This window comes from Nicotiana tomentosiformis, chromosome 11 (assembly GCF_000390325.3).
Source record: "Nicotiana tomentosiformis chromosome 11, ASM39032v3, whole genome shotgun sequence".
NCBI classification, from domain to species: domain Eukaryota; kingdom Viridiplantae; phylum Streptophyta; class Magnoliopsida; order Solanales; family Solanaceae; genus Nicotiana; species Nicotiana tomentosiformis.
The window spans coordinates 111,247,473-111,268,559 of record NC_090822.1 but is presented as its reverse complement, the minus strand read 5'-3'; the positions used below and the strand labels follow the sequence as shown (position 1 = coordinate 111,268,559).

The window sequence follows — 21,087 nt, the reverse complement described above, 5'->3', positions numbered from 1 at the left end:
GAATTGACAGATGCCCTCTCTGTTTTTGTTGCACTGTGTTTAATTCTGTTGCTACTGTTAGAGTCTGTTGCTACTGTTGCACTGTTAAGACTAAGTTAATTCTGCTACTACTGTTGCACTGTTAGAGTCTCTGTTTTTTTTTAATTCTGCTGCACTGTGTAAGCTAGGTAGAATTATGAATTTTGCAATGTGCACTTTGAATTGTGCAATGTGCAATATGCACTGTATAGATGTTGCACTCCTTAGTCCTTAATCGTTGTGCAATGTGTGAGTTAGGCAGAATTGTAAATTGTGCAATGTGCACTTTGAATTCTGCAGCACTGTGTGAGTTAAGTTTTGAATTGTGCAATGTGCACTTTGAATTGGCAGCTTTGGAGTTTGAATTATACATTGTGAAGATGTTGTACTCCTTAGTCCTTAATCGTTGTGCACAGTATACTGTTGCACAGAATTGTGCACTTGTTAATCGTTGTGCACTGTTGTCACTCGTTAGTGTTGCTTATTTAGCGATTATTAAACCGAAACCGTACCGAACTAAAATAAAAAATACCGAACCGTACCGAAATAATTTGGTACGATATTTGGTATACACAATCGATAAACCGAATACCGAAATACCAAATCGAAATTCTTAAATACCGAACCAAATACCGAATGCCCACCCCTAATTCTTGCACATGATCTGGCATAACAGCCTGGGTTGACCCATGTTTGCAACTTCAGGTTGAGGAGGAGCATGTCTTCTAGTCTGATGAGCCCCAATTTGACCGCCACCTCGGGTAGCACCACGTCTAGCACCATGTCCAGCAGATGAAGGTATGCGTGTCCTATCCATCTGCAAAAGAAATACTCCAAAGTCAATCCCAAGTTATCTCAACGCACGATCAAAGAATGAAAGAAGGGAAAACATTCCTAGATGTTCAGTAGCCTCAAGATCATAAGTATGGGCACCTACATACTCATGAACCAGACTCTACTAAGCATGACTCCATGACTCCGGACTTAAAGCCTAAGCTCTGATACCATCTTTGTCACGACCTAATTTAAAATCGTGACCAGCGCTTAGGAGTAAGTGCTCCAAAGAAAGACTTATCGGTATTTTACAGAAAAACAGATAGAGTTTTCCCTGCTTTGGACGATCCAAAAGAATTTCCTGTTTCAAAATCAACAACTAACCATCCTAATATCAAACCAAACAATCAACAACTTATCAATTAACCAAAATAAGTCTCCACCATTACTAATCAACCCACTAACAACCAGAAATACTAATTTATCTCCAAGTTCAATAAGTGCAATACTCATCATAAGTCTATAATAACGAAAGAATACTCATGACACTAAAAGAATGACTATGGAGCGACTCTAAGAGTTCAAAGAAAAGACCATAACTATAAAAAATTTCTCCGTCCACGTAAACAAGTGCAAAGCTCACCAAAAAACTATCAACTTGTGTGCTCTAATTAACGAAATTTCCTCATGCATCAACTGCGGTATCTGTAAAAAATAATGGGGAGTGAGTCACTAGCTCAGTGAGTAACAAGTCAAAAAATATGCTAGTATATCAAACAGAAAATATCATAATAATGTCATTTCTAAAACAGTAAATATAATCAATCTTTTCATGTATTTCCTGTAACATAAATCAATTTAACAAATCGATAATAAAATTAGTAAACACTTTCTCATAGCAAATCTTTATGTTTGGGAGGTTTTCAAGAAAGGATCATGTAATTTGTATCACTATGTGGGCCCCTTTATAAAAGGAGTCAAATATAACTTTAGGTCCCTAGTCGAGGGAAAACTATAATTATATGCTAGTTCTACTTTCCCACTAGTGAGGGCTATAACTATACTTGGTAATTGATAAATACAAGGTGAACTAGGTCTAACGAACCCTCCGTTAGCTACGAGATCCTTCAAAGTCTCCTCCCTACTTTTCTTTGTAAACAGTAAATATTCACATGGAAGCATTTTCAAAATAGTACAGGAATTTCAATTCTTATCAAATTATGTAATCCAAATTTCGGTAATGGTAATCATATCTCAAGTGAGAGTAAAACATATCTAGTAACACTGAGAACCTTTTAAATAACTGTAAACATCTCAAGTAAACTATTCAGTATCATATCAAGTAAAGGACATGTCCCACATGCAATTTCAAACATTCGGTAATACCTTTTATTTTCAAAATATAGTATAAATCATGCAGGTTATGAAAACACAAATTGCGGTAAGATTACTATTCATCTCTCGAAGCCAACTTACCAAAGCTCGACTGCTTATCGTCCAATTGCTTAATTCGTATGCAATCTATAAATCAATATAATTTTAGTATTACTATCTTCTAACCCCCAAGTTTACTGAATTTAAGTGATAACGAGTTATAATTTCAGTAACCCATGACTTAGTGTCACTTAAAAATATCATCTGTTCGAAACTCATAACATTATTAAAACTAGTTCTCAACAACTATTTCATTACAGGTTCATATTTATTCATGAACTAACTTGTTTCTTCGTGGAAGTTCACGTTAATGTTACCATCCATAATTTTATAATTTATTTCTCTAAGTAAATCTATCGCAAATTTGCTTTTCTCTTCTCAAACCTTACTTCAACTTATTTACTAAGTATACCGGAAACTTATAGTTAAATAGTAACACTGAGTTTACTTTCCCATATCTTCCTAATGAATATAGTACAAGCAGAAGATTTTTACTTTTAGCATCATTGTCTGCTTAATCGGGCTTTTGAAATATATATATATATATATTTGATCCAATTTGACTAATTCATTACTTAGCATATCTTGGATATAAAAATCTGACTCTTGTTCATGGGTTCCTCATATCCAAGCAAATTGATATTTCTAAATCCAAATTGTTGGTATTATCCTTTAATTCAACCCATGACAAGGTGTATGAAGTTATGTCAGTGGAATAAAATTATAAGAATACTTTGTTACCTATTTACCAAAGCTTGGTTCCAACCTCCTCCTTATTCTTCTTCTCCTTTGTTTCTTCCTCTGTGCCTTCTTCTTTTTTTTCTTTTTTCTATTGCCTTGAATGCTTCTGCCGAAGCTTAATGGCTTCTAAGACTAATCTTTTGCCTTTTATGACTCCCGTAATGGGCTTTGGCCCTAATCCCCTATTTTTTGAATTTTTTTAATTAATTTGCTAAAATAATCAATATGCCTTTTTTAAAAAAGAATATTACGAGACATTACATAACATTTGAAGCCTCCACAGCGCGACGATCTATGAGAGGTACAACACAGTAGTGTTGATCTTGGTCTTATCGTCCCTCGCTTTGTCGTGCTTGAAGTAATTCTCCAAGTGCCAATGGAAATTCTCCACTTTTTGTGCATTACGAACACCTTGGAATATTGTTGGCTGCCTCGATCACGCTAGCATCAACATGCTCCTCGAGTGACTATATCTTTGCCTTCATAGTATCGATAGTACTCTGCTAGGCATTCTAGGAAATGATTTAGATTTTTCTACACTTTACTCCTTGTTGTTCGTATTTAAGATTTACATAAGGAAAACAATCGATTTGAGGGAGATGTTATCACTACAAACTTTTATTGCCATTAATCAAATAAGATATTTCAATACCAGAAAAACATAAGAAATGTAGTGGACAAAATATACACTCAAAATATTCGCGTGGAACCTAATATGCAGTCCATATGGCCCCGTTTAAAATAAGGGCTTTATTAGGAGCAAGTATTGGATGATAGATATATGTTTGTGCAAAACAAATTAATGACGGACAAATCATATTTGTTTCTCATAGTTCAATAGCATATTTGGATCTTTTTTATTTTAAAATATGTTCATTCGTTTCCCAAAGATTTTATTTGAAAAATGTTGCATAAGGATGTCCTTAAACATAAAAAGAATATAATAATAAGAAGAAGAAAAAAAGACCAAACAAAAGATACACCGCAAATTTTCCAAAAATGAGAGCAAGCTCAAAGGACCTTTGTGTTTTTGAGATTGGAGGAGGAGGAGTTGATGGACCCACTTAGCTGTTCAAATATGCCCACGAATTATTTCAGCAAGTTAAAAAATTTAGTAATTTATAGTTACTAAATTTTTACAGTCCTTTAACTATTATTAAATATGTGAACGAAAAAAAAAACAATACGGTTTTATTATACGTGTAACATATGGCGCTCAAGCGAGTTGCGTATGGTAAAGTACTGATATAATTGGCCAAGTTTCTCACGATTTTTGTTTTCTGGCAAATTAAAATTCAGAAAGATTTGAATAATTAATATTCGTTAGTTCAGGAAAATATTCCTCAACAATCTATTTATGATTTTAAAGATTTCTTATGTTTTTCAAGAACCTAGTCTATGCCAAAATTAGAACTTGTTTTTAATCTATTTCAATTTTGTGTAGGATTTCAAATTTAAATTAGGGAAAGGAAATAAATTTCATAAAATTCTTTGCTCAAAACATCACTTTGAATCTTTTTACTGAGTAGCAATGAAATTATTTTCCTCAACTTTGGCAGAGATAAAACCCCATGGCCGATCGAATTGAGGCTAGAGTAAATAGAGGAATAACAAGATTTATTAAGGTACTAAAATATAATATTTCACAGGATCTTAATATAAAAGTCTTCAATTTGTGAGGAAATAGTTTATTCTTTCTCTACTGAAAGATAAATTACCATTTATTTGGTCAGTAACATCGCCCAACTTATTAGGATATGACTTTCTATTTTTCTAGATGACGTGAGCTTATAATATATATATATATATATATATATATATAAAAAAAAAACCTAAAATACAGGAATTTTTATTTATTTGTACACCGTATTTTAACATGGTTAAACTACATGTTACTTGAAGACTTTAGATATCATCAAATTAGAAATTAATGTATTATGCATGTTTAGCTTAAGTTTAAAGGGCAAGCTTCATCTAAATTGCGAAAAGTACTCTCTCATATAAAGTTAAAATTTGTATTCAAAAAGTATACAGAATAAAAACGTTAATCGAACAAAAATACATGAAAACTTCACAAAATTATTTCGTTTATGTTATAAAATATAACTCAAAGTAACAAATATGGAACAAAGAAAAACAAGCTAAGAGATATATAGAGAAAGAGAGAATAGATTCTTATTTCTTCTTCAATTGTGTGTATTTTTCTATCTATTACAAGGCTTTTATATAGGCATGAAAAGTTAAGAAAATATGTCATTGAATATGTCATTAAGCACTTGAGATGAAGATCATGGAGGAAGAGTAGACATTCACCATAATTTGATATTTCTTATAATACTCCCCCTTGGATATCCATAGATAATGTGCCTCGTTAAAACCTTATTAGAAAAAAATCCTATTAAAAAAAACTAGTGAAGGAAAAAGAGTATACATGTTTAGAAATACGCCTTTTGGCTGCCTCGTTAAAAACCTTGCAAGGAAAACCCAGTGGGATAAAATCTTGTAAGGGAAAAAGAATACAACGCGTATTAACTCTCCCTGATGAGAGCATCAGTTCACATTCTTGAGCCTTTGCATCCCAATTTTGTACATTAGTTTCTTGAAGGTTGACGTCAGTAGAGATTTGGTGAACAAATCAGCCATATTATCACTTGAAAGAACATGTTGCACATTGATATCACCATTCTTTTGAAGATCATGTGTAAAAAAATAACTTTGGTGAAATGTGTGTTGTCCCATCTCCTTTTATGAATCCTCCCTTCAATTGGTCTATGCATGCTGCATTGTCTTCATACAAAATTGTGAGTAGTTTGTCACACTTCAAACCACATTTGTCTTGAATAAGATGTATTATATACCTCAACCAAACACATTCTGGACTTGCTTCATGAATAGTAATTATCTCGGCGTGATTAGAAGAAATAGCCACGATTGATTGCTTAGTCAATCGCCAAGATATGGCAGTGTCTCCACATGTGTAAACACATAGCCTGTTTGAGATCAAGCCTTGTGCGGTTCAAGTAAATATCCAGCATCGGCATAACCAACAAGATCGAGATTGCAATCATTGTCATAAAATAAGCCCATATTGGTAGTCCCTTTTAGATACCGCAATATGTGTTTGATTCCATTCCAATGTCTCCTTGTAGGAGCGGAGCTATATCTTGTTAAGACATTAACTGAAAAAGTTATGTCAGGCCTTGTAGTGTTAGCAAGATACATTAGTGCACCAATTGCACTAAGATATGGTACTTCAGGACCAAGAAGCTCTTCATTCTTTTCTTGAGGTCAGAACGGGTCCTTATTCACATCAAGTGATCGAACAACCATCAGAGTACTTAATGGATGTGCTTTATCCATGTAAAACCATTTTAATACCTTTTCTATGTAGGCAGATTGATGAACAAAAATCCCATTTTTCAAATGTTCAATTAGCAAACCGAGACATAATTTTGTCTTTCCGAGATCTTTCATCTCGAATTCCTTTTTTAAATAATCAATTGCCTTTTGGAGTTTTGTAGGAGTTCCAATAAGGTTTATGTAATCAACATATATGGCAAGTACAACAAACTCAGATGTTGTTTTCTTTATAAAAATACAGGGACAAATAGCATCATTTATACAACCTTCCTTTAATAAATACTCACTAAGGCGGTTATACCACATTCTTCTTGATTGCTTTAGATCATACAAATATCTTTGCAATTTGATTGAAAATATTTACCTAAACTTTGAATTATATGCGTCAGGCATTTTAAATCCCTCGGGAATTTTCATTTATATCTCATTATCAAGTGAGTCGTAAATGTAGGCTGTAACCACATCCATTAAATGCATGTCAAGATTTTCATGGACAGCAAGACTAATGAGATAACAGAACATTATAGCATCCATAACAGGAGAATACGTCTCTTCATAATCGACACCAGGCCTTTGTAAAAATTCTTGTGCAGCAAGGCGTGCCTTATATATTTGTACCTCATTGTTCTCATTCATTTTACGTACAAAGACCCATTTATAACCAACAGGTTTAACACCATTAGGTATTTGGACTACAGACCCAAAAACTTCACGTTTCGCAAGTGAATCCAACTCAGATTGGATTGCTTCTTGCCATTTTGGCCAATCACGTCTTTGTCGATATTCTCCAACGGATTGAGGTTCAAGATCCTCATTATCTTGCATAATGCTAGATGCAACATTGTATACAAATACATAATCCACAACTATATTCAATCGATTCTAATCTGTCTCAATATCGATTGGGTTTATTGATAGCTCCTTATTTTCTTGAGTCTCGGCCTCATTGATTTTCTCTTGAATTTCAGGATTGGTTAAATCATAAGTTTCTTTATGAGACTCATTCGTAGTGTCATCTTGATAATTTATCATTTGTAGTGTCATCTTGATAATTTATTTTCTTTTTTCTAGGATTTTGATCCTTAGAACCTAATGGCCTGCCACGCTTTAGGCGTGCTTTTGACTCATTAGCTATGACACTAGAAGATTGTCCAACAGGAACATCAATACGTATAGGAACATTCTCTGCAGGGATAAGTGATTTTGTTATCCTTTTCAGATCCGTAAATAAATCTGGCATTTGATTTGTTATTTTCTGCAAATTGATAATCTTTTGCATCTCTTTTTCACAAATAGAGGCACATGGATCAAGGTGAGACAATGATGTATTTTTTCATAAAATTTCACGTTTGATTTTACTAATTTCTTCCCCAAATTTTGGAAAAATGTCTCATCGAATCGACAATCTGCAAATCGAGCAGTGAACAAATCTCCTGTTAATGTTTCAAGGTAGCGAATAATAGAGGGCGATTCAAACCCAATATATATTCCTAACCTTCTTTTGGGGACCCATCTTGGTGCGATATGGCGGTGTTATAGGCACATACAACTCATCAAAAAATTCTTAGATGGGATATATTAGGTTCATGATCCAAAACTAATTGCAACGGGGAATATTTATGATAATTTGTCGGTCTGAGATGAATTAGCATTGTTGCATGTAAAATGGCATGACCCCAAACTGAAGCGGGTAACTTGGTTTTCATGAGGTATGGTCTTGCTATCAATTGCATCAATTGCAGACGTTTAATCAAAAACTCTGCAAGGCCATTTTGAGTGTGAACATGAGCTACAGGATGTTTCACTTTTATTCCAATTGATAAGCAATAATCATTAAATGCTTGGGATGAATACTCAGTGGCATTATCAAGTCTAATAGACTTAATTGGATTATCGAAAAATTGTGCCCGTAATCGGATTATTTGTGCCATTAATTTTACAAATGTCGGGTTGCGGGATGACAATAGGCATCTATGAGACCATCTAGAAGATGCATCTATTAAGACTATAAAATATCTAAACGGCCCACTAGGTGGGTGAATAGGTCCATAAATATCCCCTTGTATACATTCCAAGAATGCAGGGGACTCAATCCCAACCTTTGTTGGTGATGGTCAAATAATTAACTTTCCTTGATAACAAGAACTGCAAAAAATTTCATTATTTAAAAGAATCTTTAAATTCTTTAATGGATGCCCATTTGAGTTTTCTATAATTCGTTGCATCATAATTGATTCAGGATGTCCCAATTGATCATGCCAAAATACAAAAGTATTGAAATCAGTAACCTTTTGGTTTACGATAGAATGTGCCCCAATTGCACTAATTCTTATCCAATACAGGCCACAAGATAAAGATGGAAATTTCTCAATAACCCTTTTATGACCAGAGACCTTCTTGGTAACGATGAGATATTCGAGATTATTCTCATCTATTGTCTCAATATGAAATCCATTTCGGAAGATATCTTTAAAACTCAACAAGTTCCTCTTGGACTCGGAGGAGAACATTGCATTCTCTATGATAAGTATTGTTCCCTTAGGCAGAGTTATAGTAGCTCTTCTAGAGCCTTCAATTAATTTTGTACTATCATATATTTATCAACATCTATATGGTGAATATTTCTTTTAAAGAGAAAGTTATACCATTATGGTCATGGTCAAAATTAGATGCAAGATCTGTTTCTTGCATTATTGTTGCCCTTTAATAATCACATTGCCATAACATTTGGCGTACAATAGGTACGTGACTAATGACCATTCATGCCATAATAATGACATTATTTTCTTATTTCATCTCAAACCCCCTCCTCTAGGTGAGTGTGGTATATTTACTACCACTAGCACGTTCATATTCTTCCAATAATGAATATGTATTCATAATGATTATCACATTATTTTCACATTCACTTCAGGAATAGAACATAATAATCCATATGTGCTTTATAAAATCTCATGCCATATCAATGGCAAACATCACTTTCACAAAGTGAAGAATTATTTTGAGAGCCATTATTGTTCTCATTACCATAATGATGACGACTATAATTTCGTCTATTACCACGTCCTCATCCATTCATACCTCCACGATAACATCATGTCTTATTTTAGATTTATGGGACGGGTTTTCACTATTGGTGACGATTGAATTTAATTTGCATATGCGAACTTTCATTAATTGAGCTCAATCAAATAAAAAGTATCAAGCAAATATAGAAAAATACATAATCAATTAAAATCTATGTGTCCTTTGTGATAATTATCCCACTTTAAGATAAAAGAGATATGCGATAAAATAGAAAGGAAAAATATGTGCTCTCTCAAAAGTCTTCACTTCGTGTTTCTTAATATTAACACATAGGAACATAATACTTATTATAGAAAAAATATTTATCGTTCTTTACACCAAAAATTCTTACATGACTTGATGAATTTTCAAGAAAAACTTTTCCGTAAAGCAAGTTTGTTCATCTATGGAAACATAAATAGCAAAGTAAAGAAACTTGAAAACTAATTAGAAAAGGCTAATTGTGATGGCCGAATATATGTTTGCATTGTACACCTTATATCATCATCGTTCTTACCATATTATTAATATTAAATGACGCTACTGGCATTGGCCGTATCATAACAACTCAGTGTAACGACCCGGCCGGTCCTTTCGAGAGTTATAACCCCGTTTTTCCCATTCCTACTTCTTTTTGGTATTATTCGGCTACATTATGTTATATAGGGTTAGTGGGTTCGAGTCCGGAAGGAACTCGGAGTGAAATGAGATACTTAGTCTCATAATTAAAAAAAATAAAAAATTTGAGTTAGAAAAGTGGACCGAATATGGACCTATGTGTAAACGACCTCGGATTTGAATTTTGATGATTCCAATAGCTCTGTATAGTGATTTTGGGCTTAGGAGCGTATCCGGAATATTATTTGGAAGTCCGTAGAGGAATTAAGCTTGAAATGCCGAAAGTTTTATTTTTGAGAAGTTTGACCGGGGGGTTGACATTTTGATATCGGGGTCGGAATCCGATTCTGAAAATTGGAATACCTATGCTATGTCATTTAGGACTTGTGTGCAAAATTTGAGGTCAATCGGTCGTGATTTGATAGGTTCCGGAGTTGTTTGTAGAAATTAGAAATTTCAAAGTTCATTAGGCTTGAATTGGGGTATAATTCATGGTTTTAGCGTTGTTTGAGGTGATTTGAGGATTCGGCTAAGTTCGTATGATGTTTTAGGACTTATTGGTATATTTGATTGAGGTCTCGAAGGCTTCGGGTGAGTTTCGGATGGTTAACGGATCAAATATTGAACTAGAACAGCTGCTGCAATTTTCTTCTATTGGAAATTGCTTCTGCCCAGAAATCGAGCCCAGATTGAGCTCAGGGTCGAGGGCCACGATCGAAGCCCAGATCGAGCTCAGGGTCGAGGGCCACGATCGAAGCCATGATCGAGCCCAGAGTCGAGGGCCACGATCGAATGCATGATCGAGCCCAGGGTCGAGAGTCACGGTCGAAGGCCGGGTCGAAGACATAATCGAGGGGCAGGACCGAGGACCAGGATCGAGGACCTCGATCGAAGGCCAAGATCATGGCAGAACCGAGGATGTCTAGGCAGAATTATAAAAACAGGGACTTCGTCCCATTTGCCATTTTTGACGAATTGGAGCTTGAGGAGAAGCGATTTTTTATATATTTTCAAGGAAAACTTGAGGTAAGTCCCTTGTGATCATTTCTACTCCATAATATTGAATTATCATCGAATAATCCAACTAGATTACATGATTTTGAGGTGTAAATCAGAGATTGGAACTTAGAAATTTGGAAATAAGATTTATAGATTTGAGGGTCGAGTTGAGGTCGGATTTTGGTAAAATTGGTATGGGTAGACTCGTGGTTGAATGGGCTTTCGGATTTTGTAACTTTTGTCGGGTTCTGAGACGTGGGCTCCATGGGCGAATTTTGAGCTAATTTTCAAATTTTTATGGAAAAATCATTATTATCTTGTGGAATTAATTTCAATAAATTTTATTGACTGAAATGAATTATTTATGACTAGATTCGAGGTATTCGGAGGCCGATTTGTGAGGCAAAGGCATAGCAGAGTAAAAAATTTCACGTTTTGAGGTAAGTAACGATTGTAAATCTAATCCCGAGGGTATGAAACCCCAGATTTTATATCATTCTACTATTTTTAGTGACGCGCATGCTAGGTGACGGGCGTGTGGGCATGCACTGTTGGGAATTTGTGACTTGGTCCGCCCCGTAGCAACTGTAAAGTTGCATACTTTGTTGAAACCATTGATACTTATATATTTTAGAAAGCTTTTCTGTAAATTGAGCTGAATGCCATGTTTGGGCCTTGCGCCAATACTGTTTGGACCCTTAGGGGTTGTTTCTTACCATCCTCTCATTGTTTTCGATTGAAAATCTATACTCAATCATGTTTGTACTTGTTTACCGCATAACTCAGTTTTTATGACTCTATTTTGATGTATATAAATATTTTGGGCCGAATGCCCTGTTTTACTAAAATGCCTGAGTGGCTTGAGATATTTATGATTGAGTGAGGCCGAGGGCCTGATTGGTGAGGATGAGTGTGGATCGGGGCTGCTCGCCTGCAGCATACTTATGACTGAGTGAGGCCGAGGGCCTGATTGGTGAGGATGAGTGTGGATCGGGGCTGCCCGCCTGCAACATACTTTATTATTATCGCACGTGAGTTGTCCGTGCAGATTATATCGCTTGGGCTGAATGAGCCCCTCCGGAGTTTGTACACACCCCCAGTGAGCGCAGGTACTTACTAAGTACGAGTGCCGAGTGACTGGGAGGCAATAGTGATTGTGAGGTATGTCCGAGTGGCAAGAGTGATTATGAGGTATGCCCGAGTGACACGAGTGACTGTGAGGTTTGCCCGAGGGGCTGTATATGAGTGATGTTTTGCCCGAGAGGTTGTTTATGATTTTATCATTTTTGCTCACCTTTGCATTGAGCCTTTGTTTGAAAAACAGTTGGAAAAAAATGTCTTTAAATGATTTTTACTAGAACTGGGTTTAAACGAGATATTTGATTCAAATCCTGATTTTTTTAAGAGTATGTGGTATTTTACTGAGATTTTCTGATATGAACGTTATATACTTTATTGCTCGTCACTGCTGCTCAGTCTTTATTTATTGTTGTTACTTACTGAGTTGGCGTACTCACGTTACTCCCTGCAACTTGTGTGCAGATCCAGGTGTAGCTGGACACGGTAGCGATTATTGAGTGATCTGATTGCAGATTTTCTTGGAGATAGCAAGGTAGCTGTTTGGCGATCGCAACCCCTGCTCTTCTCCCTTGTATCTTCCTCTAGTTTTATTTAGCTATTTTCCGGGCTGAGTTAGCCTTGATATTGTTAGACAGATTGTAGTATATGCTCATGACTAGTGACACCTCGGTGTCGGGATTTTCTTTTCCGCACTTCTGTTTTTCTTTGATTTGAACTCTTTAAATGGAGGTTTTATGTTAAATAACCTTGAAATTATCTTTGAAATGAAAATATCGTTTTGTTTTAGAAATGAGTCGGCTTGCCTAGTTCCACGATAGACGCCATGACGACAAGGGTTAGTTTTGGGTCGTGACACTCAGCTGGCTAGAACTTCGTGCTGATAACTTGTTATAAAATATAACTCAAAGTAACAAAATGGAACAAGAAAAAATAAGCTAAGAGATATATATAGAGAGAGAGAGAAGAGATTCTTATTTCTTTTTCAATTATGTGTATTATCCTATCTATTACAAGGCCTCTGTATAGGCATGAAAAGTAAAGAAAATAGTCATTGAATATGTCATTAAGCATTTGAGATGAACACGTCTTTCTCTTAATGAAAGTCGCGTTCACACAGCCCTATGCCCCCTTGTGGTGTTCATCCGAATTTCTCTGTCCCAAGCCGGTTTGTTCACAAATCTCGGATGTTACTTTTTTGCACGAATTCGACCTTTTCGGGGTTGAGACCATGAAGGAAGAATAGACATTCACCATAATTTTATATTTCTTGTAATAGTTTATACTTTATTACAAAAAAGAAATTTGAAGCTTCTTCTCCTTTAAAACTATGGTTAAATAATATTTTGTCCAAAAGGCTCTTGTTCAATTCAAATCAATCCATTTCATTTCATGAAGATTCATTGACTGTGACAATATTCGCCGTCAAATCTAACGTCGAAGAGACGTTAAAATCCCATCCCTTGTCCGCCAAAAACCCTTAAAAAGCTAACCTACTACGCAAGTACTACTTCTCTCTCTCTCTCTCTCTCTCTTACACGTTAAAGCTAAAATTTCTTGGCAATTATCACTTCTAACACACCCACCCCCCACTCCAACCCCACCCCCAACTTTGGCAATCATTGTCCTACTTACTACTTCTTCCCTCTCCTTAGTTCTATACTACAGCTAGCTCTCTCCACTTATATTCTCGCCGGAAAACTCATCGGGAAATAATCTTGCCGGCGTATTCTTCTCCTTAATGGATTTTTCTCTATATCAAGTTTTACCGAGTTCTTACTGATCATATATTTGTTTACTGGTAATTATCTTCTTACTTGAAACTTTTACTACTGTAACACTGTTATTTTTGTTTTCAATCTTTTTAGGTTGGTTTTGTGTAACTAAATCACTTGTCTTTTATTCCTCTCCTTTATACAAGAATTCTTTTCGAAAGTTTTAACTGTGTACGTATTTCTGTGTTTAGAAAGACTGTTTAAGCCTAGTTATAGCTCAAAAGAGACTTTCATGAAATTTTGTCGCGGCCATTTTCTAGTTTCCTAGTTTTAGAACTCGTGGTCCTTTTGCTTATTCGCAACTTTTTTTTGTAACCGCGGGAAATGAAGTGAAATAAAAAAAATATAAAGTTTTCATATTGGGGTTATAATTAGGGTTTGTTTTTACTTGTTAGGAACATCTTCTTTTCTTTCTTTACGTTTTACAGTATGTTTTCTTTTTTTCTTGTTAGCAACTTCTTTGGTGTAAGTTTACTCGTGGTAAATCTTTCCTTCCACACACTTATTAATCAATTTGTGGCAACTGTTGTGAAGAGATAGCGTGGTAAAATGTTGTTGCTTGTCCTATAAGGCTAATTGTAGGAGACATTACGGCCTAGCATTTCAGACTGGGAAAACTTTTAACAGTACTAAATTTTTGGACTGGAATTTGTGTCTCCTTCCCTTCTTCGTCCCTGTGTGTTACAGCGTTCTTTTCACATTTTTTTCTCTTGCCGATAGTCTAGCGTGTATCGGAAACAGTCTCATTCACTATAGGTATAAGGTATGCGTATTATCTGCCCTTCCAGACTCCACTTGTGAAACTATACTGGATTGTTGTTGTAGTATCTTTTTATTGTTTTGTGTCACTGTAACTCTATTAATTTCTCATTTATTATTTCCCATCTGCTTCCTATGTATCTATTGTACCTACCAAACTTAGACTTCCAGTGCTATTTCATGTTACTATACTACTCTTAACATTATAACATGATATTTATTTCAACTTCGTTTACGCCTTTTTTTCTGCTGAACTTTAAATTTTCCAGTTTCTTGGACCATGCAGGCAGTGAATGATAAAAGATTAAAAGTGGATCATATCAAAAAAAGTATAGAATTGTTTGAGTGATTGGGTTTTTAATTTTCTAGTTGGAGATGAGCGACCAAACGTCTGAATTTCATGTAGCACAACAAAGCAGGAGAGAAAGGTTGAGGTTTAATTTGGAGCAAGGAATTCAACCATATCAATATGGAAATATATCGTATGATCCATCTGTATTGTCAACTGAAATGTTTAATTTCGGTACAAGCACGGAACCTGTTGTAGTGTCAAATAAGGATACTATGATGATGCATAATCTAGAGTTGCGAGCTGCTAGTGATCGGCTTGATCATAGAGTTAGTCATGATGTTACACAAAATTGTAGCAATTGGAAAAGCGTTGATTTGCAACAGACCGGTAATTGTAATTGGAATAATGTTGGAAATTATTCAAGTGGTTCTGGAGTTGTTATTGAAAGCAATTTAAGTACTCCAATGTTTGTAGAGGATCAAGGTTTATCGGGATCATTGAATTTGAATAATGTTTCTACCATTGATGTGAAGCCCAATTTTTTCGATTATCAAGAAATTCAGCACTCTCCCATGACTAATTCGTCGAGTAATATGCAATTTAGTTCCACTTCAGTACTTTACCATGACACTCTTCAAGAAGTTGTTACTTCAGCTACTGTTGGAACCCAAGGTGTAGAAATGGTTGGTCGTAGTTCTTGGACGGAGAGCGGGAATGAACTTCTTTTGCTTCCAAATTATGTTGATCATTCTCGCCCGTTACACGTGAAAAACTCTTCTGACTTAGTAAGCAGGCCGGTTGAGAGATGTCATCAATGGATTAGTTGTGAATTGGGTACAAATGTGAGCACAAATAGTACTGCTCCTGATAATTCTAACGCTCAGGCGTTAGCTCTTTCGCTCTCGCCGGTTCCAACATCAAAAACAAATATGGTACAGATGGAAAAAAGAAATCCATTATCTGAGAATTTTGCAATTGCACATCGGAGTGCAGTGCCACTTGGTCCTTTCACTGGTTATGCAACTATACTGAAAAGCTCAAAGTTTCTAAGGCCGGCGCAACAATTGATGGATGAACTTTGCAATCTTGCAGCTGGATCAAACGCCGTTAAAAGTTGCATTTTCTCGAAGAAAGTTCGTGAGGGTGGTGTTAGGGTTTCTTGTGATGGTAATGCTGCTGAGTCTTCATCAGGAGCCATTGTCGGAGATTCGGGTGGCTCATCAGCCGAATCCAATGGCCGGCCTGATTATTTGCAAAAGAAGGCGAAGCTAATATATATGCAGGATGAGGTTTGTGCAATATTTCCTTTTATCTAGCTTAATTTAATGTCACACAATTGATGTTTTAGTTTTCCTGCATAGCATACTTCCAATCACAAAAATGTTTAATCTGATGTATAATGTAATTTTCGTAAGGTCTAGAATTTCTCAAGAGTTCTCATTTTTCTTCTGTCGGTGAATCCTTTTCTTGCATGCATCCCCACCGTTATGTCTTGTGGATTTTTTTTACTGGGTAGATTATCTACTTTTTTTTACAACTGACAAAGCCCGAAGGCATAGTGGCGTACGGTTTGAAGCTCGGGGATAATGAGCTTGCCCTTTTATCCTTCTACCCTTCTATAATTAAATCTCAGATTTATGTCTGCAGTGCAGCTCAAATCTTTGAGAAGTTGACTTGCGCCCAACCCACACATCACGCGTTGTGCTCTTACAGTTAGACCGCCCCGGCCTGGCAACGTTTACAAATGATAGTATCCTTCAAAATATCCGTAGAACAAGAATGAAGATATTTCATACATTAGGAATTGCTTTTTCATTTATCTTCATTCGTATGCGGATTTTTGAAGGACGTTTGTACGGTTATCTACTTTCTACTCCCTCCGTTTCAATTTATGTGAACTCATTTGACCGGGTACTGAATTTAAGAAAAGAGAGAAGACTTTTGAACTTGTAGTCACATATGTTTTGTGGGGTATAAATCATTGCATAAAGGTAAATTGTTTCCATTTAAGAAAAGGGGTCATTCTTTTGGGCACAGACCAAAAAGGAAATAGGTTCATGTAAATTGAAACAGATGGAGTAGTTTCTAATAGGCTCGATATTCCATTTTCAGTTTCATATGATAGAGACATCAGTTTAGCTAACCGTTGTAGCTAAACTTATAACTTGAAGCATTGATGAAATAATGGTATCTCACTATGTCACTTTTCTTATGTAAAATTGGACATGGTATAGTATCTCTAATAGTTGGAATAAATCAAGAGCCCTATTTCTGAACTAGAAACTTTGATGATTATCGATAGTAGCACTTGTTATAGTATTTAGTGCGCCCTTCAGTATAAAATTCATGTTAGGTACATTGACTTATTTGCATCCTACTTTTATAAATTGATATTAAACCTGGCTATAATAAAAATTAGACTCCGATCTTCTTAATATGATGTATTGTACACTAGCTCCATAAAACTGAAGGAAGTTGTTCGTTCTTTTGGAAAAGATATAGGATTTATTAAAAAACATATACTATAATCAAAATGCGCAGTTTGTTCGTTCACTTGGCTGAATAAACATCATATATGTTTTTACTCTCTCAAAGTATCACAACATATGGTACTCCTTGGGATTGAATCTCCCTTGCTTGAGACTATTTTCTTAGATTGGTGATTTCGTGGGGTTTTCGCTGCCTAATATTTACACTTGTAATGGCTCTCAGCTTTAGTTACTGTTTCTTGCAAATATGCAGCTTGTTAAAGGTACATGGCAAAGAGACTGTTGGTTGCTTTTGTTGTAGGACATAGTTTTACCTTTTTAAACCTACTTTCTTTTTTTCTTTGCCGGCCGATCTATATGATTTGGTGCCTTTAACATCTACGTTCTCCATCAGCATGAACATATTTATTTACTCAACAAAGAGCATTGCTTTGAATAGAATGATTTTCAATCAATGATGTTATGTTTTAGTGACTTTATTAAAGTAGAATCTCATCATTTAAAGACCATACTTTGATGTTCTCATAGTTGTAAAGCAATGTCCTGACCAAGTACCTCTGTTGCCGACATTTATTAAAAAATTACTTGTTCTACCAATTGATTTGACATTCTACCACAGATTAACCCAACTTCACTGTCAAATTATTGGGATTAAATTGAACAACAACAAACTAAGTATAATTCCACAAGTGGGACCGGGGGAGTGTAGTGTTCGCAGACCTGACCCCTGCCCTGTGGAGGTAGAGAGGCTGTTTCCAAAGACCTTCGGCTCAAAGTTGTATTTGAAATTTTCGTTACAGTAAAGTCCAGAAATAGAAGCAACAAATGGAACATTTTCCACTATATTGCTTCTTTATATTTGGTGCACATTTAATTTAGAGGACAACTTTTTAAATTGACTTAAATATACTTGTGACAGATTTGTAGAAGATATAAACAGTATCATCAGCAAATGCAAATGGTGGTCTCATCCTTTGAAACTGTGGCTGGGCTTAGTGCAGCGACCCCTTACATTTCCTTAGCTCTCAAATCGATCTCGCAACATTTTAGATCACTGAGGAATTCCATCTCGGATAACCTAAAGAATATAAGGCAAGCATTAGGTGAAGATTTGCCTTCCCCTGCAACAACTGGCATGAGCAAAGGTGATGGAACTTCATCGAAGATGAAATTCATTGACCAGAACTTACATAAGCAGAAAGCTGGTGGAGCCGGGGTGGCCTTTTTTGAATCCCAGCAACATGTCTGGAGGCCCCAACGAGGCTTACCCGAGCGTGCTGTGGCTATTCTTAGAGCTTGGCTTTTCGACCACTTCCTTCACCCGTAAATCTCTATCCTCTATCGCCCTCTTCACTTTTAAATAGTTGAAAATCCACTGCCGCATTTGACTCCATTTGATAATGTTATGAATGAATGAATTTTTTTTACTTTTAGGTATCCTACTGATAGTGATAAACACATGTTGGCCACTCAGACTGGCCTAACTAGAAACCAGGTACGGTTTGCAGCGTATCGAAAGAAATGCCTAAACTTTATGTTCTACATTCATGATATTACAGAAAACGAAGCCTGATATGTTTAATACAGGTTTCTAATTGGTTCATTAATGCACGTGTTCGTGTCTGGAAACCAATGGTTGAAGAAATTCATACACTGGAGACTAAAGGATTGGGAGATCAAACCGGTTCTAGTATCAGAAGATCAGAGGGGAAGCTCGTGACAGAACGACCAAACCAAGTAAATGATGGATTGCATAGAAGTAGCATCAGCATTTCAAATTGTGGCCAACACTTCAATGTGCTCAACATGAGTGGCATGTCAGAGAAGCAAGATGACTGCCCAGGGATCGGTCCCTCGGAACGATTAGACGAAGATATGTTGTGGAAGAATCAAGAAAAGCGGTCAAGGTTAGAGTGTCACATTCCTGCTAGCATGGACGGTTCGTTAATGGGGTTTGTACCTTACCAGAGAAATGGACTTGAAATCGGTGGTATAGGAGCTGTGTCGTTGACATTGGGTCTAAGGCAAAATGCTGAGGCTGCACAACAACAGCAACAGTTGCAGCAACTACACGAACATCGACTCAGACAGCAGTTTGGAGGTCAGATGATTCATGACTTTGTAGATTGAATGGTTTATTATGGCAATTGTTGAGTTGGTTTAAGTTTAAGACACACAATGATATCACAAGATAAATGTGCTGAATTTTGTTGATATATTGAGTAGTGGAAGGCACCAAAAAGGTATGGGGAAAATAGTTGTAGATTGTCATTTATGTAGTATAGGGGGCTTATCCGTATATTATGACAAAGCTCTTTGAAGAGGCTCTTGAATTATGATTCTCAAATACAAGTGAATTAACATATGTTCTAGCCTTTGCTCTGTGGAAATGCAACTTAAGGTTCTAAAATTTGTTGTGTTAAAGGTCAAGCCTTTTGATGTTTTTAAGATTGTGCTAGGAAATGAGTTAGAGATCTTAATGGGCTGGAATAATATGTTCAGTTATTTATATTGAGTGACATCATAAAACATATATTCAAGCAGGAAAATAGTGTAAAGTTCAACGAACAACAAGTAGTACGAAATTTGAAATTGGCTATGTGAATCTTCATGTATCACGTTTTATAACAATTATGTTTCAATCCCAAAAAGTTGGAATTGGCTAAATGAATTGTCATAATTTATTCTTTAATATTCCGAAAAATATATCGAAATACTATCCGATTAGCCAAGATTATTCTCAATCTTTAATAAATAAAAAATTGGAAACATTGTTTCACTGTCTAACATCGAAAATACTATTCAAAAAATAAGTTTCTTGAAATATTTTCCGTCACCTAAACCTTCTGCAAAAATAAAGTTTAGTACCTTATTAGATTAAAACACAAGTTTTTTTTAATGTTGCATCTGGGATTCTCTGTACCATGATTTTTTATATACCTAAATTTCAGACCCGAAACATCTTATTAAGATTAATGAGATCCTATCCAAGGGCGTACACAAAAATTTTAAAAAGTGAAGTCTCCATTTTAAAAAGTGAATGAACATATCAGCACAACATCTTATTAAGAAAACAAAATTCGAATCATATTAATAAAAAAAAAAATCAAAGTACATTGGTAAACTTTTTCTTGATAAATTTTTTATTTAGAAAAAAGCTCATGATAGCCTTATTTAGGGGTGTTCGTCGGTCGGTACGGTACAGTATTTAGATATTTCGGTTCGATATTTTCGATATTCGGTTTCGGTTTATTCGGTTCGGTAACGTCAGTTTATTCGGTTTGAATACTAACTAGTGCATAGAGTCATAGACGGTAATATTCTTAATTAAAATATTCAAAAGTACAAAACTAAAAACGTTTATTGACAAAAGTTTTGTCCAAAACTAACATATACCAACCTAGAGAGAGAAAACTTAGAGAAATGTTTTGTTACTTGCTTAGAGTTAATTGATGAACTTAGAGAATAAAGGAAAGTAAAATTTTAGATTTCTTATACTTATGTTATAATTAATAAAATGTGTATTGTGTATTATAATATATATTTCGGTACGATATCAATATTTCAGTATTTTATTTTAAAATATCAAATACCATACCTAATACCAAATTTTTTTTAAAACATAAACCAAATAACATACCGAATACCAAAATATCGAATACCGAATACCAAAATTTTTGGTTTC

General features: G+C 35.4%; 1 protein-coding gene and 1 long non-coding RNA gene across 3 annotated transcripts; one reads left to right on the top strand and one right to left on the bottom strand.

Moving 5' to 3' along the window:
- Positions 1-547: 547 nt before the first annotated feature.
- Positions 548-3,078, bottom strand: LOC138900970 (uncharacterized). Its single transcript, XR_011412381.1, has 3 exons — positions 2,968-3,078; positions 1,436-1,497; positions 548-835 (listed from the first exon to the last, which is right to left on the bottom strand). It is a non-coding gene; the product is annotated as an uncharacterized lncRNA (long non-coding RNA).
- A 10,518-nt stretch (positions 3,079-13,596) lies between these two features.
- LOC104108485 (BEL1-like homeodomain protein 7) lies at positions 13,597-19,779 on the top strand. Of its 2 annotated transcripts, none has more exons than XM_009617530.4 (5): positions 13,597-13,888; positions 14,908-16,202; positions 18,322-18,725; positions 18,837-18,897; positions 18,990-19,779. In XM_009617530.4, the coding sequence occupies exons 2-5, from the start codon at positions 14,997-14,999 to the stop codon at positions 19,530-19,532; spliced, it is 2,214 nt and encodes a 737-aa protein (XP_009615825.1). In that variant the 5' UTR covers positions 13,597-13,888; positions 14,908-14,996; the 3' UTR covers positions 19,533-19,779. The 2 variants fall into 2 exon arrangements, with proteins under 2 accessions (XP_009615825.1, XP_033515161.1); XM_033659270.2 differs by having other exon boundaries at positions 13,616-13,888; positions 14,891-16,202.
- Positions 19,780-21,087: the final 1,308 nt, after the last annotated feature.

Coding starts and splice junctions, on each gene's coding strand:
- LOC104108485 (XM_009617530.4), top strand. CDS start 14,997: ATGAGCGACCAAACGTCTGAATTTCATGTAGCACAACAAAGCAGGAGA. Junction 16,203..18,321: donor TAATATATATGCAGGATGAG/GTTTGTGCAATA, acceptor TACTTGTGACAG/ATTTGTAGAAGATATAAACA. Junction 18,898..18,989: donor CTGGCCTAACTAGAAACCAG/GTACGGTTTGCA, acceptor TGTTTAATACAG/GTTTCTAATTGGTTCATTAA.